This window comes from Pimephales promelas, chromosome 7 (assembly GCF_988280905.1).
Source record: "Pimephales promelas chromosome 7, fPimPro1.hap1.1, whole genome shotgun sequence".
Classification (NCBI taxonomy): domain Eukaryota; kingdom Metazoa; phylum Chordata; class Actinopteri; order Cypriniformes; family Leuciscidae; genus Pimephales; species Pimephales promelas.
Window position 1 is genome coordinate 24364487 of NC_142775.1, and position 20685 is coordinate 24385171.

Consider the following 20685-nt stretch of genomic DNA (forward strand, 5'->3'; position numbering starts at 1 on the left):
AAGACTACCCCTTTGTTTCTAAAAAAAAAAAAAAAATACATAAAACCAAGGTTTAAGAGGTTTAAAAATAACATCTGTACTCAGATACCGATTTGAAATGAAGAGTATCAATACACTGATGCACATGTAAAAGCTCTAACTAATCGATTTACAATATCTGTAGTGTTTTTACTTGCCGGATTCAATTATTCATGCACATGCCTTTTTTGATGGACGAACATTTTGTAATTCTGTCATTCCCAGAATTTTGCAGTCATTGCCAGAAAAACAAAACAAAACAAAAAAAAACATTTTACTGCAATACAAAGGGAGGGGGAAAAAAATCATCACTCTGAGATTCTCTCAAAAAGGAAGTGTTAAGTCGATTCCGTGGATCATGCATAATGCTTAAATGTCACATTAACCGCATAGAAGAAGCATCATTAGCTCGTAAAGATCAGTGGAAATCCAAAGATCCTCTTTCAGGCTATCATCTTTCCATTGTAAGCATTATGCTTCCTACATTCTCTATTGATTCAAAGATGTAATGTGTCCTCTCCATCTGTGGAGATTCACTTGACCTTTCTGTCCCTCAAGAGCTCATCGTGTTCTTGTGCGGAGCCATCTCTTCAGGGAGAATATGGAATGCAGGCTTTTCTTACATTACACATTTGTTTTTTCATAGAAGGCTGATAGAACATTGCATTTCAGTAACGTGTTAATCACACGTTAACCTTTAAACTGCAAAGTATATGCATGATAAAATGTGACCTTTTGGAGTCACAGAAGAGCTTAACAAAGCGTCTCACAATTCTTTTTGTTTCACCAAATGTTTAACATTTGATAGCGTTGATCTAATCTCTTTCCATTTCACAAATGGTGTGTGTGCGTGCTCTGAGCTGCTTTTTGTTAGATGACCCAGGAGTTATCATCCATCCATTCATTCAGTGTGTACATTGCAAGGAATATCACTCAAAAGAATCATTTTCTTCTCATGTTCATGAACAAAACAATAAAATTTTTCTAAGACCATTTGGTGCAAATGAAGTAAAACGAAACGATCTACAGTACAATGTGAACTGCAAAACAATCGTGTTTGTAAGCAAATTACTTAATATTCTTAGAGTTATAATTTGAAAAATTGTAAATTCTGAAAAAAAACTTTTATGCAGTCTTAACTATGGAGCCCCACATTTAGATATTGTGGCCATAAAAAAAAAAATGGCCAGTGGTTGTTTTGAGTTGTCTATGCAAAAAAAACCTGCCATTCAGCCAAATCAAATACAATATAAATGTGACTTTTTTTCACTTTGTGTGTGTGTGTGTGTGTGTGTGTGTGTATGAGCTGGGCTCTGGACTTCTCAAGTAAAACTGGTCTAATTTTATGGATGTTGTTATGTATTTCACTGGAAAACAAGGTACATATACTGATTAGGAAAAATATTTTTTGTACCCATGCAGTCTCTAGGTACTATTTTTACTCCTCATGATGTGATCTTAGTTCATATACAGCTCTTCCAACTCAGACTGGAATGCTACCCTCATTCTTGCTATCTGTTGGGAAGGTTAGTTTCCATACATTGGGCAGGAGATCGGTGGCTTCATTCATCATCTGTCTGACAGCCCATGTTGTGCCCTAAATCAACCCCCACCTTTCTCCTTAGTTTCTGCACAAGTAGGTTTGTCCCATTAAGAGCCATTTTTTTGGACACTCACCATCTGTCTTCTGTTCATTTGAGTTTCTCCTTTCCATCTACCATTTAAAGCAAAACCTATTCCTCTGCTCAGCATGTGCTCAGATGCTCAGAACGCAAAGACATTTAAGGTTATGAAACATTAAAATCACTTTAAAGACAACAACAACAACAAAGACTTAAGAATCCTTCCATTATTCCCAGAATATATTTTAAATCAATCATTGATCTTGAGTGTTCACACACAGTGTATCATATATATTCTTAAACAGGGTTTTTGTTTTGTTTTGTTTTTTGTCAGAGGCTGTAGATGAAAGCAGAGGGGGTTGGTAATCGACTGTGTTTCTGGTCAGGGAAAATTGATTCAGAGGGTCCATCTAAAGCTGGAGATAACCAATACAGCCCCTTCCCTCTGACACATCTCACATTTCCAGACCCTTGGTCCATGCAGCCACAACTCAGGGAGAAGCTTGGCACTGGGTTAATCAGCTCCTGTCATGATTCGGGACAAGAGATGTGTTTGGAGCAAAGCTTGATCTATTGGTGCATACTTTTGATTTTAATGGTAGCTACTGTCTTCACACAAAATAATCAAAATAAAGTAAAATGATCTTATCCTTGTTTTGGAGGGACATTTATTTTACTCTTTTTCATGAATTCCCTTTTACTTTTCGTTGTTTGTGTCTATAGGTTGTCTGTTTTTGAGCTTACAGACTGTCAGTATTAATATATTAGTGGTGGGCATTTTTAGTGGCTCTGCAGGTTGAATCACTATGCCAGTGGGTGTCTTTTGAGTGAGTCTTTGAATCATTTTCTCAAGTGATTAATTCTAATAACTGAATTCTTGAGGAACAAAACAAGTGGCTTTTAAGTAAGTGAGGCACTGAATCATACTAACTCTTTCAGGACAAAAGAATGAATGAATCATTGAATAATTTACTCCATTTGTCAGAACACTGATTCATTTAGCATTAAGACACAGCAGTTGATTATTTTCATTTTGATGCTAATTTTCATTGGTGGAGCAAAATGCCCAAATTATTGGTTCTATAATGTCTAAAATGTACTCAACTCAACTGGTCCCACTTTAAGTGGCTTTAACTACAATGTACTAACATTGAAATTAATAATTTGATACAATGTACTTTTTGTGTTTTTACGTTGTACTTATATTTTAAAAACAAATTACAGCTGTGATTAATTTATGAAATTACATTTGTAATTACACTGTTGACCCTTCCTTTACACCTTAACACACCCTTACCAGTATCACACCTCAATAGCAGCAAAAGTGTTTTACAATACAACATCCACACAAAAAGTAATATGTACTTATTTTTAGAGGTAAGTACACTTAATATAAAGTGGGACCATTAATGGTTTATTGAACGGTTGTATTGAGCAGTTGTACTATTTCTCATATTGCTGTTTTGCTGTATAAACTATTTAAAATAACGTATAGCATATTTTTTTTCTTTGATCTGTGAAATTAAAGAAAAAATTCAATAAGATTCGACAGAGGGACAAAAAATATACCAAAATAATTACTGAAACACCTGGGACTTTAACGTTGTTCTTTCTTTCTTTTTACTTTTTTTTCCTTTAATCCTTCTGCCTTTCTTTTCTCATCTCTCTGTCTTTGTGGTATACGTTTTAAAAATAGCACCTCATAATGGAGGGTCAGGATCCAAAGGGGAATGATGATCCTCCGAGGAGTAGACGTAATTTAAATTCCATGGCGTACGGGATTGCTTTTCCCCATCCACTGATGAGGGCAGATATGCGATAGCGAGGGGCTTTAAGCTTCGGCTCCTGGGAAGCCTCTATCACCAGGGAGCAGGAATGGCATATCAGAAATCATCATGATGAAATGAGGGGTGAGGCTGAGGAAAGATCAGTGGGGGATTTGAACTTCTCGTGAGAGCCAAAGACAAAGGCAGAATGAGAATTATGTCTGTCCTCTGTCTCTCCATCTATTCATGCATGTTTGCATGTGTGTGTTAGAGAGAGAGAGATAGAGATAGAGAAAGAGAGATGGTTGCGTGTGTGTGTGTGTGTGTTAAAGAGAGAGAGAGAGATGGACTGTGATTGCCTGCTCATCTTGCCCCAAATAATATTTGTCAGACCTTTAAAAGCTTACGCTGGCTTGTCTCGTCTTTGTGCATCCAAGCAGGGAACGAGGGTTCGGCTGAGAATGGACAGAAGGAGACGTCCACCTGTGACATTTGCCAGTTTGGAGCGGAGTGTGACGTGGATGCAGAAGATGTCTGGTAAGCACAAAAGCAAAGTTGCAAACTGTAGGAGAACTAATACAGAATAAAAAATAGACTGAATAAAAAGAAAAGATGCCCAGCCAAGCATTTCTTTAGTGAATTAAAAAGAAAAAAATCATCATATACTCACTGTATTGTCATTCTAAACCTTTATGACATATTTTCTTTTGCGGAACATTAGAAGAATGATCATTCTTCAGAAGATCATTTGAAGAATGTTCACACTGCTCTATTTCATACATTGAAAAGCTGATGGGGACTCCAAAAAGGGCAATCTGTGCACTAGGGCTGCAACAACTAATCGATGAAATCGATAATAATTAATTATGAAAATCGTCGTCAGTGAATGTCATTATCGATTAGTTGGTCTGCTTACGTCACAGGGAGCGTTTACTGGTGATTGGTTGAAACAGGCCAATCATGATACACTCTTTGTCTTACATGTGCTTCATGTGGCACACACTCAAGGTCTCTCTCACCCGCTGCTCTGCCGTGTGCGCGCTACAGGTTTAGAAAAGCAGTCTCTTCAGTCTCCCATTAGCGCTCTTGCTTGCGCGCTGTAGATTCCGGGAGTTTCAACTAATTTGTGGGCATCAGGGAGCTGTTATCAATATGTGAGTGACTCCCGGAACTTCCGGGAGACTTGGCATTTCTGTATTTTGTCTCAAGCATCAGCTGACAATCAGTTTGCTCGCAACTTAAGTGATGGAAAATAGAAATAGGTTAAATGGTTAAATTAAAATGGTGTTTACAAAGTGAGGCACAAAATATATAATAACAGTTAAGAACAGCAGCAGTAAAATATTGTTCCCTTTCGTAGTCACTTCGAGTTACGTCAGAAGTGACGGAGATTGGGGGTTTCGCATAGAAAGCCAATCCTCTTCGAGTATTTAAACACGAGCCAATGGCATGCAATGCCTTGGGGCTGCGGAATTTTGCATAGCGTACTCCGCCCTACTCCGTGAGTATAAAAGGAGGAAGTGAACGCAACCGCAGTATGTTTTCGCTTCGGAGCCAAGAGAACCTCTTCACTCCTGAAAGCACTGTTCAAGACTCTTCGAGACGAGCGTCCTCTTCAGTGTTGGTGTGACGGCGGTACCCAGCGAGATTCTGCATCGCCTGCGATCTGAGCAGTGGTCTGCCAGACTTTGCGCTTCTCCCTGGTCGCTTCAGCGCTGAAAGAGTGAATTTCCTCCTCTCATTGAAAGAGCTGCACGCGCACGTCTTTTTAAAGACGGTTCGCCCGTGCTCTTCTGGGTGTGATTGATTTCTGTCGTCATCTGATGGTCACGATCGCTGCTTTGTATGCCTGGGCATTTCAGCATGCAGCAGCAGCGTTCGTGGATGATTCATTTTCCTTCTGTGGGAACATGACCATCTCTACACTGAGGTCGAGACTCAATGATCTCACTTGAGTGAGAGTCCCGGTCCCCCCCGCTCGATCGGTTTCCTCCATAGGGGGCCCGTCGACCCGGGGACCTGGTGATTTACGGTGATGGTGTGGGATAAGCCCCGACGATTCCTCGGGCCACACCTCCCGCCTCAGTGCGAGAGCCAGCGAGCGTTAGTTCGATTCAGTCGGTTGCTTCTTCGGTGGCACCGGCTGCTTCGGGCAGCGCTCCAGATGATGATGCGATGTCGATCACAGCATCACTAGGCGGGCTTGACTCCTCGGGAAGTGAGGATGCGGCCGCGTTGCCTCCCTCGGGAGCGTCAGCGCCGCCGTGTCTGATCCCGCGATGATGGCCGTGCTATCTCGGGCGTCCGTGAGCATCGGGTGGGGGTGGAACTCCGCCCCTCCCCGATCTCTCGCGGCTGAATAATTGGTTTTTGGGTAACGCTGCCGCCTTACGGCCACGGCCAACCCCAATTTCCTTTTTTTCCCCGAGTTGCATGCGGAACTGACACGCACTAAAAAATAAATAAATAAAAAAAAAAAAAAAAAAAAGCGTGCTTAGTTCCCCGCCCTTCCTCCCCTCGGCGATGCGGCTGTCTGTGGGTACGCTGGGGCTCCCCCGGTCAACCGGCGGTTGCTCTCAAATGCCCCTCCAAAGCCTATGGGTTCTCGTCGTCTATGGCGGCGCGATTCTGTAGAGCGGCGGGACAGGCAGCCTCCGCCCTGCATATGATGAGCACCTACAAAGCTAGCTGCTCAGGAATGTGCACGAGGAGGTGACGGACCAAGCGAGCTGCGAGCCTGCCGCCTACCTTGTCCTTAAACGGGTCACGGAGGCGGTCGCTCGCTCCCTTGGTCAGGTGATGCCCACCGCTGTGGTCCAGGAGCATCATATGTTCGGCGGTGCGGTCCAGGACTTTGCCCAGCACTTCTCGACCGCCTAGGAGCAGACGAAGGCGGTTTCTCTGCCCCGACGGCCAGCTGCTGCCTCCAACCAGCCGTCGGCTCGGACGCCTCCGTCAGCTCGCCGCCAAGGACGCCCCCCTGCGGCTCCCTTCCCTCCCACGCGGCCCCAGCAGCAGCCTTCAGCCGGTTCGCGTCGCGGAGGAGGCCACAGGTAAGCGTCCCCCCCCCCCCCCCCCCCTCAGGCCGTGTGCCCCGCTATACGCCAGGCGAAGCGATGTTCCTGAGGCGGGCCGCTCAGTGATAGTGTCATGGTTTTTCTCAGGAGGCGGTGGCAGGGCCCCTCCTTCCCCGGTGGAGGGCCGGTGGAGAATCTTTTGTTCTAGCTAGCTCCCTGAGCTGGTTGAGGAAAAGCTGACACTGTCATGGAGCACACAGACTGGCATGAGCGCGCACGACGTCCATTGCGTCGCCCCGTTCATTCCTCTCTGTCTCGGAGGGCGCGGAAGGGTGCGTGTGTCGTCCCCGGGCTACGCCAATCCCTTCCCCCTCTGTCGCCAGACCCCCGGCAGAACAGACCCCCGTGGAACGCTCTGCCTTCCCTGGTCTCTTCTGTCGGGGAGCGGGTTTCGACGGTGCATCCGGACGGGGTAACTCCTGCACGCATGCCGGTCGACCCGCCTCGCTGCCCCTCCGGGGGGACGTCTGTGGTTCGCATGACCCCGTTGGCTCACTTCCTGGAAGCCTAGCTAGCGCTTCCCGGGTATCCCACTGGGTCATCAGAACGATCAGATTCGGCTACGCGATGCAGTTCACACGGTCTCTTCCCCGCTTCAGGGGAGTTCGCTCCGCGATGGTTGGTGGCTATGCCCCAGTCTTGAGAGCGGAGATTGCGACCCTGCTGGCGAAGGGTGCAATCGAGACGGTCCCTCCAGCCGAGGTGAGGTCCGGGCTTACAGCCCCTACTTCATTGTCCCCAAAAAAGACCGGTGGGTTACGACCGATCCTGGACCTGCGCATTTTGAACCGTTCTCTCCATCGACTACCGTTCAGAATGCTCACGGCCAAACGCATTTTTCGAATGTGTTCGGTATCAGGATTGGTTTGCAGCGATCGACCTGAAGGACGCGTACTTCCATGTCTCCATTCTCCCTCGACTCAGACCGTTTCTTCGGTTTGCCTTCGAGGGCCAGGCATACCAGTACGCCGTTCTCCCAGTCGGGTTAGCTCTGTCCCCTCGCGTCTTCACGAAGATCGTCGAGGCAGCCCTTGTTCCCCTTCGCGAACACGGGGTTCGCACACTGAACTATCTCGACGACTGGCTGATACTAGCACACTCTCGAGCTCGGGTTTGCGAACACAGAGACCTGGTGCTACGGCACCAAGCCCGTCTGGGCCTTCGGGTCAACCGGGAAAAGAGCAAACTTTGCCCCGTGCAGAGGATCTCTTTTCTCGGCATGGAGATAGACTCGGTCGCCATGTCCGCGCAGCTCACGACGAGCGCGCGCACTCACTGCTGGCTTGTCTTCGACAGTTCGAGGGCAAGAGTGCGGTTCCACTGAAACTATTTCAGAGGCTCCTGGGGCATATGGCATCCGCGGTACGCCGCTCGGTTTGCTTCATATGAGACCGCTTCAGCTGTGGCTTCGCGATCGAGTCCCGAGGTGGGCATGGCATCGCGGCTCGCTCCGAGTTCCAGTGACTCCGACGTGCCGCCGAACCTTCTTCCCGTGGTCGAACCTCAGCTTTTTACGGACAGGGTCCCTATTCAGCGAGTTTCCAGGCATCTCGTTGTCTCCACGGATGCGTCTACCACGGGTTGGGGTGCCATGTGCAATGGGCATGCAGCCGCCGGTTCCTGGACAGGAGCCCAGCGCCTCATGCACATCAATTGCCTCGAGCTGTTGGCAGCACGGCTCGCCCGGCACCGCTTCCGAGCGTGCTCAAGGGCCAGCATGTGCTTGTCCGCTCAGACAACACTTCGGCAGTAGCGTACATCTACCACCAGGGGGGTCTACGCTCGCGCCGGTTGTCGCAGCTCGCCCGCCACCTCTTGATATGGAGTCAGAAGCACCTGAGGTCCCTTCGTGCAGCTACATTCCTGGAGACCGGAACCGGGCAGCCGTCGAGCTGTCCCGGGCCGTTCCATCTCCGGCGAATGGCGACTCCATCCCCAGTCGGTCCAGCTGATTTGGGACCAGTTCGGGGAGGCACAGATAGACCTGTTCGCCTCTCGGGACTCGTCCCACTGCGCCCAGTTTATTCTCTGACCCGCGGCTCTCTCGGCTCGGATGCGCTGGCGCACAGCTGGCCACGGGGCTCACGCAAGTGTGCGTTCCCCCAGTGAGCCTCCTTGCACGGGTGTTGTGCAAGATCAAGGAGGACGAGGAGCAGGTCTTGCTGGTAGCCCCCTACTGGCCCACCAAGACGTGGTTCTCCGAACTCATGCTCCTCGCGACAGCACCTCCTTGGCCTATTCCTCTGAGACCGCACTCTCTCAGAGACGGGGCACTCTGTGGCACCCTTGTCCCGATCTTGGAGGCTGCACGTGTGGCTCCAGGACGGGACGAGGCAGGTTTGAGTTCGCTGCCACCTGCGGTGGCGGCAACCATCACTTCCGCAAGAGCGTCGTCCACGAGACACCTTTATGCGTTGAAGTGGAACCTCTTCGTCAATTGGTGTTCTTCTCGCTGAGAAGACCCCCGGAGATGTTCGATCGGAGTCGTGCTTCCTTCCTGCAAGAGGGGTTGGAGCGTAGGCTGTCGCCCTCCACCCTTTGGATTTATGTCGCGGCCATTGCCGCGTCTCATGATGCAGTGAAAGGTAAGTCTATGGGAAGCATGACCTGGTCATCAGGTTCCTGAGGGGAGCGAGGGGGCTAAATCCCCTCCCTCCCCTCCTGCCCTCTGGGGACCTCTCAGTAGACCTGGGTGCTCTGCAGAGGCTTCCCCTGGAGCCTTTGCAGTCGGTAGAGTTTTTGCCCTGTCCTATGTGACAGCACTCCTGATTGCATTGGTCTCCATCAGGAGAGTAAGGGACCTGCTCGCACTCTCTGTTGACGAAGTGTGCCTGGAGTTCGGGCCGGCTTACTCTCACGTATTCCTGAGACCCCGGCCTGGATATATGCCCAAGGTTCCTACCACTCCCCTCCGGGACCTGGTGGTGAACCTGCAAGCGCTGCCCCTGGAGGAGGCAGACCCAGCCTTGGCACTGCTCTGTCCGGTACGTGCTCGCGCACCTATGTCGACAGAACGCAGTGTTCAGGACCTCAGACCAGCTCTTTGTCTGTCATGGGGGGAGCAAGAGGGAAGGGCTCTCTCAAAGCAACGGCTGTCCCACTGGATAGTGGATGCCATTGCTTTGTCTTACCAGCAGCAAGGCCTTCCGTGCCCCCTTGGTGTGACGGCCCATTCCACTCGGAGTGTGGCCTCCTCTTGGGCTTTAGCGCACAGCGCCTCGCTAACAGACATCTGCAGAGCTGCAGGCTGGGCGACACCCAACACCTTCGCCAGATTCTTAATCTGCGAATTGAGCCGGTATCCTCTCACGTACTCGTTCGGCCAGTTCTGGATCCGCTCAGGTGTCTTCGCTTGCTCGCCACTCCACTCCCCGGACTGGATAAGTGCGATATTTCCTCAGTTCTTCCATTGAAGCCTTGAGTCCTCCAGCACCGACGATGCGGGCACCACTGCTGTGGCTCTGGATGCTGGCTAGGTGCCTCCATGCGTACGGTTCCCCCCATGGTAACCGTCTCATGTGTATTATCCACTGTAAGCCTCTCTGAGCATGTGTCTTCCCTTGGCAAGCCATCTGCCACCCATGGAGCTGAAATTAGTAGCCACCTGCGGTTGGTGCTCCAGTGATTCCATATGTGTTCCTATGTGGCCATATGTGTTTCGTAAGTCCTCCCTTCGGTAGGCAGCTGGTAGCATGTCCCCTTCGGGATATGTTTCCCAGTGTACCTTGGTAATCCTGTGTCTAAGTCGGATCCCCTAAGGAAAACAGGTAAGGCTCGGGGGTTCAGACTTTCGCAGGGCACTGGAAGACAGCCTGAAGTTGGCGTGATGGCACAGACCCCCAATCTCCGTCACTTCTGACGTAACTCGAAGTGACTACGAAAGGGAACGTCTCGGTTACGTATGTAACCCTCGTTCCCTGAGTAGGGAACGGAGACGTTACGTCTCCCTGCCACTTCTGCTGTATCGCTGGGTAGATGCCGAGTTCAGTCTTGGCTCCTCAGCGAAGACATACTGCGGTTGCGTTCACTTCCTCCTTTTATACTCACGGAGTAGGGCGGAGTACGCTATGCAAAATTCCGCAGCCCCAAGGCATTGCATGCCATTGGCTCGTGTTTAAATACTCGAAGAGGATTGGCTTTCTATGCGAAACCCCCAATCTCCGTCACTTCTGACGTAACGTCTCCGTTCCCTACTCAGGGAACGAGGGTTACATACGTAACCGAGACGTTTTTTAGTCACTGTCAGTGGTTTTCAGCGAATGCTTGTGCACTAATGCATCATTTTTTCTGTCCTTTTAATCAAGCCTGTTAGCTTGCTGCGTACTTCCATACCATTCTCCTTTTATACTTATCCTTATAATTCAATTCATTTTAAATAAAAATAAAATTTTTATTTTTTTTAGTTTAAATCTTCACATCTGAACAACATGTCTGTGTAAATTTGTTTTAACAAAAATTTTGTTAAAACATGTTGGATATATATATATATATATTTTTTTTTACATTAATCATGGTTGTCAACTTGCCATCAGCAATTATCATTAAAACCAATGTAAATATTGATATTAGTAAAACTCAATGTGTGGCTTTTGGACTTTTTAAAGTACACTTTTACACATAAATACCCTTGTGGCGAGAAGGATGTGGCCGAGGGATGTGAGAGAATGGCGCGAGACCGGTGGCGTGAGTGATAATGAATGACACCTGTTAGACGCAACGGTTTCACATCTCTCACGTCCCTCGGCCTCGTCCTGCTCACCACAACCATGATTTAGGGTTTTATTCCATTATTTTAAACAGAAAAATCAAATTGTATTTCTTTGAAAACCAAAAAATGAATCGTCCGATTAATCAATTATCAAAATAATCGTTATTGATTAGTTGGTCCGCACTATATACTACAGTATTATACGCATTCTGGGGCATATTAACATTTCTGTGAGAAACTGACTAAAATGTTATGTTATTCACAAAATTCTTGCCTTTTAAATCTTACTTTCATTGTATTGAATCTGTTCAAAAGTGTGGGGTAGGTTTTTAATGTTTTTGAAAATCTCTTGTTTTTACCAAGGCTGCATTTATTTGATCAAAAATACATTACAGTAAAAATGGTAATATTTAGAAATAGTATTACAATATAAAATTCCTGTTTCCTATTTTTATATATTTTAAAATGTAATTTATTCCTGTGTTGACAAAGTGTTTTTTTTTTTTTTTTTTTTTTTTTTCAAACTGTTTCTTTAACGTGAATGCTTTCTTTGGTCAGTAACAAAGAGATTAGTTGGTTGTTTGATTTGTTGGTACTGTAACAGCATATGGAATATGGGACACTATAGGCAATACATTAGATTTGTCCACATACTTCAAAGAATCTCAGTTCTTGAGAACTTGCCCGAGAGAAATGACCAAGAAACAAGTCCAATTATGACAGTTTCATCTCTGCTGATGAATGGCTGTTTAGATCCGGTGCTCCAGCTCTGATCTGATAATTCAATAAAAAAAATAAGCAGAAAACCACTATAACCAGTCAATTTGCTCTTCTCACTACATCTTTATGTTATATTCAATGAGAAATGGTTATAATTTCTAGAGAATCTATTTGAGTTGTAAACATGTGCAAAAAAAAATAAAAATACTGACTCACATCATATATATAAAATGCACTCGTGGATGTGGAGAGGAGGTTTCCATTGCCCTGGGCATCAGTGAACAGCTCAAACTGTCAGCAAGAAAGAATGAGACTACCCTTTAATCTTAATAGAAGTAGGCCTCTCTTCCTCCCTCCTGCCTATCTCTCTCGGGACGTCTGAATGGAATTAGATGTCGGCCTTGGCAAAGACAGCCTGTAGATTCACTAAAGATTCAACAAGCTCTGGCTGGAGAGCTGGGGTGTTTGGAGGCATCAGAATGAAACAGCCCGGCCTCTCCCTCCTCAGAGATATCAGCACAATTTGAGGCATTTATACCTGAGTCGTAGGGATGGTCCCATGACAGGCCCCTCGCTCTGATACACTTGACTGCAGATGACTCACTCACCTCACTGTTCCTCCACCAAAAAACACTCTTCCTCTATCAGAAGTCCTTCTTTTTACTGTAAGTCTTGCTCCATTTTCCCATCTTCCTCAATCATTTGAAAGGATTACTGAACAAATGAGATGAAAGAATATAATAACATCAGTGCCATAAGCTGCATTAACAACATGTCAATGTGTGTTTGTGCACTGATTGTGTGTGTATAGTGACAAGCACCAGATTTGTTTGGCTGTTGTATAGATAGATAGAGGTTGGCCATGTTGGAAAAGTTTAGATAACAGAGAAACCACATGGCTCTTACAAATCAATAAGACATATCCCCTCACTCAACAAGATAAATACACGCTCACACACCTACAGATGCTACCATCCAAACAACCTACATTTTTAAGGAAATCTCATCCCTTCTGTTGGACTCATTCGCAAAGCCATTATTACTTGATTTGCTATTGGAAATCTTTGGTGTGTGTGTGTGTGTGTGTTGTTGTTGATGCAGTGCATTTGCAGAGTGTGTGTCCAGAGAACGTGAGAGGCAACATTAAATATTCATGCTCTCAAGACACATTAGCCTTTATGACCACTACAGATGGTCACATTGGAGAGCAAGTGTGTGTGCGGTGCGCGTGTGCTTGTGTGACCATTACCAATGCTTCATCATAAATACATCTCAATATCATTGTGCCTGTTTGTTTCATCTCACATTCAGCGTTCCCATCATGTTTCTAAATTACAATGCATTACAGATCTCAATTACCAATGGCAAACAATCAAAGCTGCTCTTGAGCGGACTTTATACCTTAGTTCAATTCAGTCAGTGTCTCTATTTAAAACAGATATTTTTATCTGCACATTTGCAGTCAGTTCACATTATTCCTGTAGTGCCATACAAAACGGCTCCTTACTCCACTAAAGCTCACTGGCAGGGTGGAAATATTAAAAAGGAAAGTTGAAGAAAGAAAAGCACACACACACACACACACACATACATACATACAAATAATGACAGATTTATAATTATACTGTCGTTTGTTTGCTGCAGTGAGAAGTGACTGGGGACGGCATTTTAATTGTCATTTCTGCTCAACATGTTCCTGCAGTGGCACGCAGATGACTCATACACACTTTAGAGAGAGAAACTACAGATGAAACACCTGAATGCTGAGGAGACAGACCACAAATTCATATCTGTCATGACAAGAGTTTGGCCTTGTAATGAATGTGACAATGTTAAAGAAGTGGTTCACTTTTCAAAAAACTTTTGCTGATAACTCACCCCCATGTCATCCAAGATGTCCATGTCTTTTTTTCTTCAGTCGAAAAGAAATGAAGGTTTTTGATGAAAACATTCCAGCATTTTTCTCCATATTTAGTGGGAACCAAACGGTTCAAGGTCCAAAAGACAAATTCAGTATAAACTGCAAACTGTTCAAAGGGCTTTAAACGATTCCAGGCGATGAATAAGGGTCTTATCAAGCGAAACTATCGCTCATTTAAAAAAAAAAAGGTTTTAAGTTTTATAAGCTCAAATGCTCGCTTTGCTCTGTTCTGTGATGCGTGTTATTTTTAGGAGTCAATTTGTTCGCTTCGTTCGTTGAAGGAACCAAATGACTCGGAAAAAGATTTGTTCATTTTGATGAACGAGTTCGAACAGGAGACTCAAACGTGCGTCACAAAACAGAGCAAGGCAAGCATTTGAGCTTATAAAACTTAAACATTATTTATTTATTAAATGAACGATCATTTCGCTTGATAAGAGCCTTATTCATCGTCTGGAATCATTTAAAGCCCTTTGAACAGTTTGTAGTTTGTACTGAAAGTGTCTTTTGGACCTTGAACCGTTTGGTTCCCACTGAAGTGCATTATGCTGTAATGTTTTTATCAAAAACCTTAATTTCTTTTCGACTGAAGATAGAATGACATGGACATCTTGGATGACATGGGGGTGAGTAAATTATCAGCAAAAGTTTTTTTTCAAAAGTGAACAACTCCTTTAATGTGTTGCTGCTGCTGCTGTTTTTCAAGCATACATGAATCGCCCTGCAGCAGATCTATACAGGTGGAGCAGGGGAAGGTGGGGGGTTTCTGAAAGCATGCTGGAAACTGCTGTAGCAAATGATATAGGCAAACATTTGAATGTTGAGCAGCGAGCCCACTGATACAGCAGGAACCAATCAGCTGTGTTTAACAGAGAATGATGTGACTGCAAGCAGACTGGTTTCAAGGACCTTTCAGCATGTGCCATAAACAGTTTCATGACAGAACATTGTATATCAACTCCTTTGGGAAATACCAAATAAACTCGCCTAACATACACAATAAAGACAAGATGACAGATATTTTGTTCTATCAGGCAGAAACGAATGGCTAGTTCACATACAAAGGCTGTGTGTGTTGCATGCCTGTCGCAAATGTAAGAAACTTTGTCCGTTATTCAATGCGTCTTTGTCTCCTTTTCAAGATAGCCTTTCATCCGTACATACGCACATGCACGTAAGCGCTCATTACCGTCACTAATGAAGGTATGTGAATAAGAGCAGCCATTAAAACGAGCGAAGGAACATCAAAGCATTGAAACTCATAATTTCCCGTTTGAAACAGAGCGTTGTATTATTCTCCGCTGATGCGTTCGCAGTGCTTTGGTTCCTATAAGCCAGTTCTCTGTGCTAGTTATTAAGCCCCTGAGATGATAGTCTCAAGAATGTGCTATAGATCGAAAATCACTGCTGCATCCTATTCAATCAATCCCATCCACATTCATTCCCTTCACGCTGATCCGAGGAGATAAAAAAAGACTTTACTCATACATTTGCAATCTTGACACCCTTATCAACATTTATAGAGTAGACACATAATAAAAACACTGTTGATGTTGGTGTTAATCTGTTTCTAATGGTAATTCATTCAGCCTCAAGCCAAATGAGTACTTATGAATGTCAGTTAAAGTTAATGGGAGGTTACCGTTCCCGCTGATGCAGACCGTTTGTAAAGAGGCCTGTATTTTTTTTTACCATTGTAATCTGTGTATGTCGCAGTGTGCCGTAGTCTCGCAGGATGCCTGTGAAAATGCTGAGCTTAACACACTCATGATGGAGAGGTGTACATTAAAGTCATAATGTTCACCCTTTGCAGAACTGGCTCTTACAAAAGCAATTTTCTTGTATAGGCATAAAAAACAAGTGTTGCTGTGATTGATTGAAACTACCAGCAACGCTAGAATACACAAAATACTTCAAACTGTCCATTCCTGGCAGGTGACTTTGTGAGACAGACTTTGCTGTGTAGATGTTCTTTATATTTTTATTTTATTCAACAAAAATAATTAGAAGCACAACTGTTTTACAAGAAATGTTTCTTGACATCAAATGAACATGTTATGATATTATGATTTCTGAAAGATCATGTGACACTGAAGAGTAATGATGCAGAAAATTCAGCTTTACCATCACATGAATAAATTACATTTTAAAATATATTACAATATAGAAAAACATATTTTAAATTGGAATAATACTTTATAATATAATCATTTTTACAATAATCTTGATAAAATAAATACAGCCAATCGTTCGAAAACAATAAACATCTTACCAACCTTTTGAACTATATTGTATAAATGTGTTGTTGGGATGTCCTGAGCCGATCTCAAGGAGTCCAAGTGTCATGATTTCTAACCTTAATTCCACTTTTTTCCCCTTGAAAAACAAACAAACTTTATTAACATCTACCAATATCTTTATACAGTGATACATTATATATTTATGTGTGTGTGTGTGTGTGTGTGTGTGTGTGTGTGTGTGTGTGTGTGTGTGTGTGTGTGTGTGTGTGTGTGTGTGTGTGTGTGTGTTAGGCCTATGATTTCTGTAGTAGTAGTTCTATTTGAAACACTCTGTAGTGATATATGCCCCATTATTGCATTTAAGCCCCTGAGAAACTCTGCACAGTCCTGTATACATTGGATTGATTTTAATATCTTGAAGTGTGCTCCAATCACTAAGAAAATACAAGTATCGAATCGGGACTTGGTATCGGCAGTTACTCAATATTCAAAGACTCGGATCGGGGGCACAATAAATCTGATCGGTGCTTTGTTTATTTTATTTTACTTTTATAAATGCATTTGCTGCAGGCCATTTTTTTTTTTAATATGTGTTAAATATCGATCTTCCGTTAAACTTGATATTGATTATTGAAATTTGTATAGATTGTGATGCATTATGAAGACAATGTACCACAAAATAATATCTTTCTATTAAGTTAGAAGAGAGAGAGAGATTCACTTTCATGTGTAAGAAAAATGGACATCGATATAGCCGAATGAATCAGAATTTAACTGAATTGAGCTTGAATTAGAATTGAAATTGAGTCAGGAAATCGGAAATGATAGCTGTGTTGTTGTGCGCTGCTCATTTGGCTGACATTTCTTGACATTTCTTGGATATTTCCTCCTCTCCATCAATTCCTGTCCTTTCTCTCCTAATTAATATTCATAAAATTGGTAAAAGGCCAAAAAGATACATTATTTCCAAAGAGGCATTTAAAGATTTTGCTTAAATATACAGTAAGATGTGAAACGTTGAATTCCCTCCGGCAATTATTTTAAGTCCCCACAAGCATATCTGAAGTGTTAGCTTGATCAAACAAGGTGTGACTTACTTAATGATCTTTTTCACCGTCTTTGATTTGACAGTAATTGGCATTTACTGTGTTGTTTCTCACTACACAGGTGCGTCTGTAACATCGACTGCTCCCACATCAGTTTTAACCCCGTGTGTGCGTCAGATGGCCGTTCTTATGACAACCCCTGCCAGGTAAAAGAAGCGTCGTGTCAGCGGCAGGAACGAATCGAGGTCAAGTTCCTGGGTCACTGTCAGGGTAAGAAGACCATTTTATATAATATATTCATTTCTTATATTGTTCCATGATGTCTTCTTCCATTTCATTTGCATTTATATAAGACAACAAGAGAGAACACATGGAAAGATGAACATTATAAATCACTGTTACATAATCAAGTCCATTCATGTTCATTTCATTAGTCTCTGGAATATAGCAATTTTCAAAATATCATCTTCAAAATGACAATGTACAAATGAAAAAAAAAAATAATAACATGTTTTATTATATAACCAGCAGACTGGCAGAGGCAGATCTGTTCATTTTAACATCTGAATTCATTTCTATCCTGTAGGTGACATGATTACAGGCACCAAAGCAGGAGATGGACAATATGCCAGGACAGACTACACAGGTGAATGTGTGTTTAATAATAAAGTTGATTTTAACATGTATGTCCTGTGATTCTGAAGATGCCCTTGGATTCCAGCTGTTCTGTGTGTCTGTGTTTTAATTATAGAGGAGAAGCCTGAGGTTTCAGAGGTGGCGAGAGGTTTGTACATCCCCTGCCCTGAGCACTATAAGAACTACTGTGTTCACGGAGACTGTGAATATCCCAACATGCTCTCAACACCGTCCTGCAGGTACACACACACACTCATGATGTGTCTGATCACTCAAGCATAACCTGTTTAGAAAAATACCTTGTGAATATGTGTGTGCTTATAGGCACACAGCTTCTTATTATGTATGTAACTCTATATCACAGAAGTTTGTCTCCCCCTAGTGTTGAGAATTTGAATTTGAAAAAAAATGAGAATTTTCTTTGGCAGCTAGCTAAAAAAACAGTAAACTTTTTTGTTTTGTTTTGATTTGAACTCAAGTAATGTAAATGTGTTTGTGTGCATGAATAGAGATATTACAGAGACCGTGTGGACTTTTTAAAACAACCTAAATAAGTCCTCAGAGTACTAGAACACTCACGTAATCTAACGAGTTCATAATGCTGTGTTTCTTTCTTCAGCTGTCACTCAGGATTCAGCGGTCCGCAGTGTGAAAATAAGGAGTATAATGTGCTGTACGTGGTACCTGGCTCTGGAAAGCTTCGCTACGTCCTCATCGCGTCTGTCATTGGGGCTCTGCAGGTGGCCATCATATGTGTAGTGGTGCTGTGTATTACCCGGTGAGTATAAACACACACCACAGCATGTTGTGCTTCTGCGAAGGAAAGCTACCTCGTGTGTAGATAACACACATTCGCAGCTCTTTATAGAGTGCGAGGTCCTGCCAGCAGGAGTCTTTTTACACTCTGTGAAAGGTCATTGTTGAAGGATGTTTGTATGGTAGTGAAGTCTAAAGCACTTCTAGTTGCAATAAATAACTCACCCATCTACTGAAATGCGCATCAGAGGGAGTATTATCAGTATGTTCTTGGATTATGATTAGAAGTGATGGTTGATGATTAAACCGGATATCTTCTACATACACTCCCAAAAATAGTAAGCAGCACAGTTGTTTTTAAAATTGATGATAATAATAAGAAATGTTTGTTTGGGCAGCAAATCAGCATATTAAAATAATTTCCGAAGGAGTAGGAGGAATGATGCTGAAAATTTAGCTTTGCCATCACAGGAATAAATTACATTTTAAAAATATGTTAAAATAGAAAACATTTATTTGATTCATTTATCATATTTCTCAATTTTACTGTTTTTACTGTATCTTTGTTTAAATAAATGCAGCCTTGGTGAGCATTTAAATGAATACTAATGCAGATGCATGCATAAAACAATCTTTTAAAAACTCTCGATAAACATTACAAGATATTTTTATTGCAAAAGTTCTGAAATATGAGTTTCTTTTCTTCCAGGCATCGTTTCGATTAGAAATAACATTGTTATATGTATTGTTAAAAAAAGAAAAACAGCAGGTTGTGATGTTTTCCACATATTGTCACTTAAAAAATCTGTTAAAAAAAAGTGCTATGTACGATTAGGACGTCCTTTTGCTTCCTCCACAGGAAGTGCCCACGGACCAACAGAATCAACCGGCAGAAGCAGAACACAATGCACTACAACTCTGAAAACACTCTGCGCGCCTCCACCCGCCTCATTTGAGCGCCGTGACCGCTCGCAAACAGAGAATCATGGGAAACAGAGTTTGAACAAAAAATAAAAAAACTCAATCTCCGTCCCCACAGAGACACTGCATCCTGCTGGATGATGGGATGGAGGGACGGAGAACGATGGGTTCTACACACGATGCCTTGCACCTGTGGCGCAGGAAACAAACAGAGAATTTTAGGACAACATGATAGGACAAGTCCTGTTATTTGATTAGGTATGGGTAATATTTCCAATAGTTAATTTGTTTGTCTTGATGGGGTCCTTTTTCTGTAATGTAAATAAATAATTTATATCACAAAGCACTGTGTGTTTATTCTTTTGCGGATGATATGACTTTTGAAGGATGTGGCTTGAAGGTCATTTCAGGTGATTCTAGTGGGACTGGAAAAAATGATTTTCTACGGATAAACATTGCTAGGCTTCGAGAGGCCCAGCAAAATCAATCTCAACAATTTTGTTGCTGTTTTTAATGTAATGTAATGTAATCATGTACACCACTGTTTGGGATCAGCGATTTTTAATCATTTTATTCAGCAAGGATGTATTAAATTGGTCAATTGTGACAGTAAAGACATTTATAGTGTTACAAAAATTCTGTTTCAAATAAATGCTTTTCTTTTTAAATATACTGTCCGTCAAATAATCCTGGAAAAAAATGTATCACAGTTTCCACAGTTTCACAATTTTTTTTTTTTATTAAGCAGCACAAATGTTTAAAATATTAGAATATAGAATAGTTATTTTAAATTGTAACAATATTACTGTTTTTATTGTATTTTTGATCGAATAAAATCAGCCTGGATGAACATAAGAGACTTCTTTCAAAAACATTGAAAATAATAGTGGTACATTTCAAAATGAATCTCTTAAATTCCACATCAAAAAAAAAAAAAAAAAACAAGGAGAAGAAAGACACATGAAGAGTAATAATATGGCTTAACTTACTAGCAACTACAGAGGATAGATATTAGATATACTGTCAGTCTTAGCCTCTAAATGTCATTGGGAGAACAGGAGGACCCTTGAGGACTAAGAAATTCCAGACATTCTGGGGACTTCCTGTCCTGTCAGACAGTCTCTGTGCCACAGGGGTAATAGAGAGAGAGAGATCCTTAATGAAAATGAGCATACATTTGTCTATGTGGATAAATATGTGTTTGTATTCTGCTTCCTCAGACAGTCTTCAAAGCCCTGGTGACACTGGTGCCGT

At 43.1% G+C, this 20685-nt stretch overlaps 1 protein-coding gene across 2 annotated transcripts in view; it reads left to right on the forward strand.

The window, feature by feature from the left end:
- The window catches only part of tmeff2a (transmembrane protein with EGF-like and two follistatin-like domains 2a), a 64957-nt gene extending 44671 nt beyond the window's left edge, over nt 1-20286 (forward strand). Inside the window, exons 5-10 of one of the 2 annotated variants that reach the window (XM_039655883.2) lie at nt 3847-3943; nt 17240-17388; nt 17705-17764; nt 17870-17993; nt 18374-18532; nt 19370-20286. In XM_039655883.2, coding sequence (XP_039511817.1) covers nt 3847-3943; nt 17240-17388; nt 17705-17764; nt 17870-17993; nt 18374-18532; nt 19370-19466 — 686 coding nt within the window. In that variant the 3' untranslated portion in view covers nt 19467-20286. Of the gene's footprint in view, nt 1-3843; nt 3944-17239; nt 17389-17704; nt 17765-17869; nt 17994-18373; nt 18533-19369 lie in introns of both variants that reach the window. The other variant, XM_039655882.2, reaches the window with a different exon arrangement.
- Nucleotides 20287-20685: the final 399 nt, after the last annotated feature.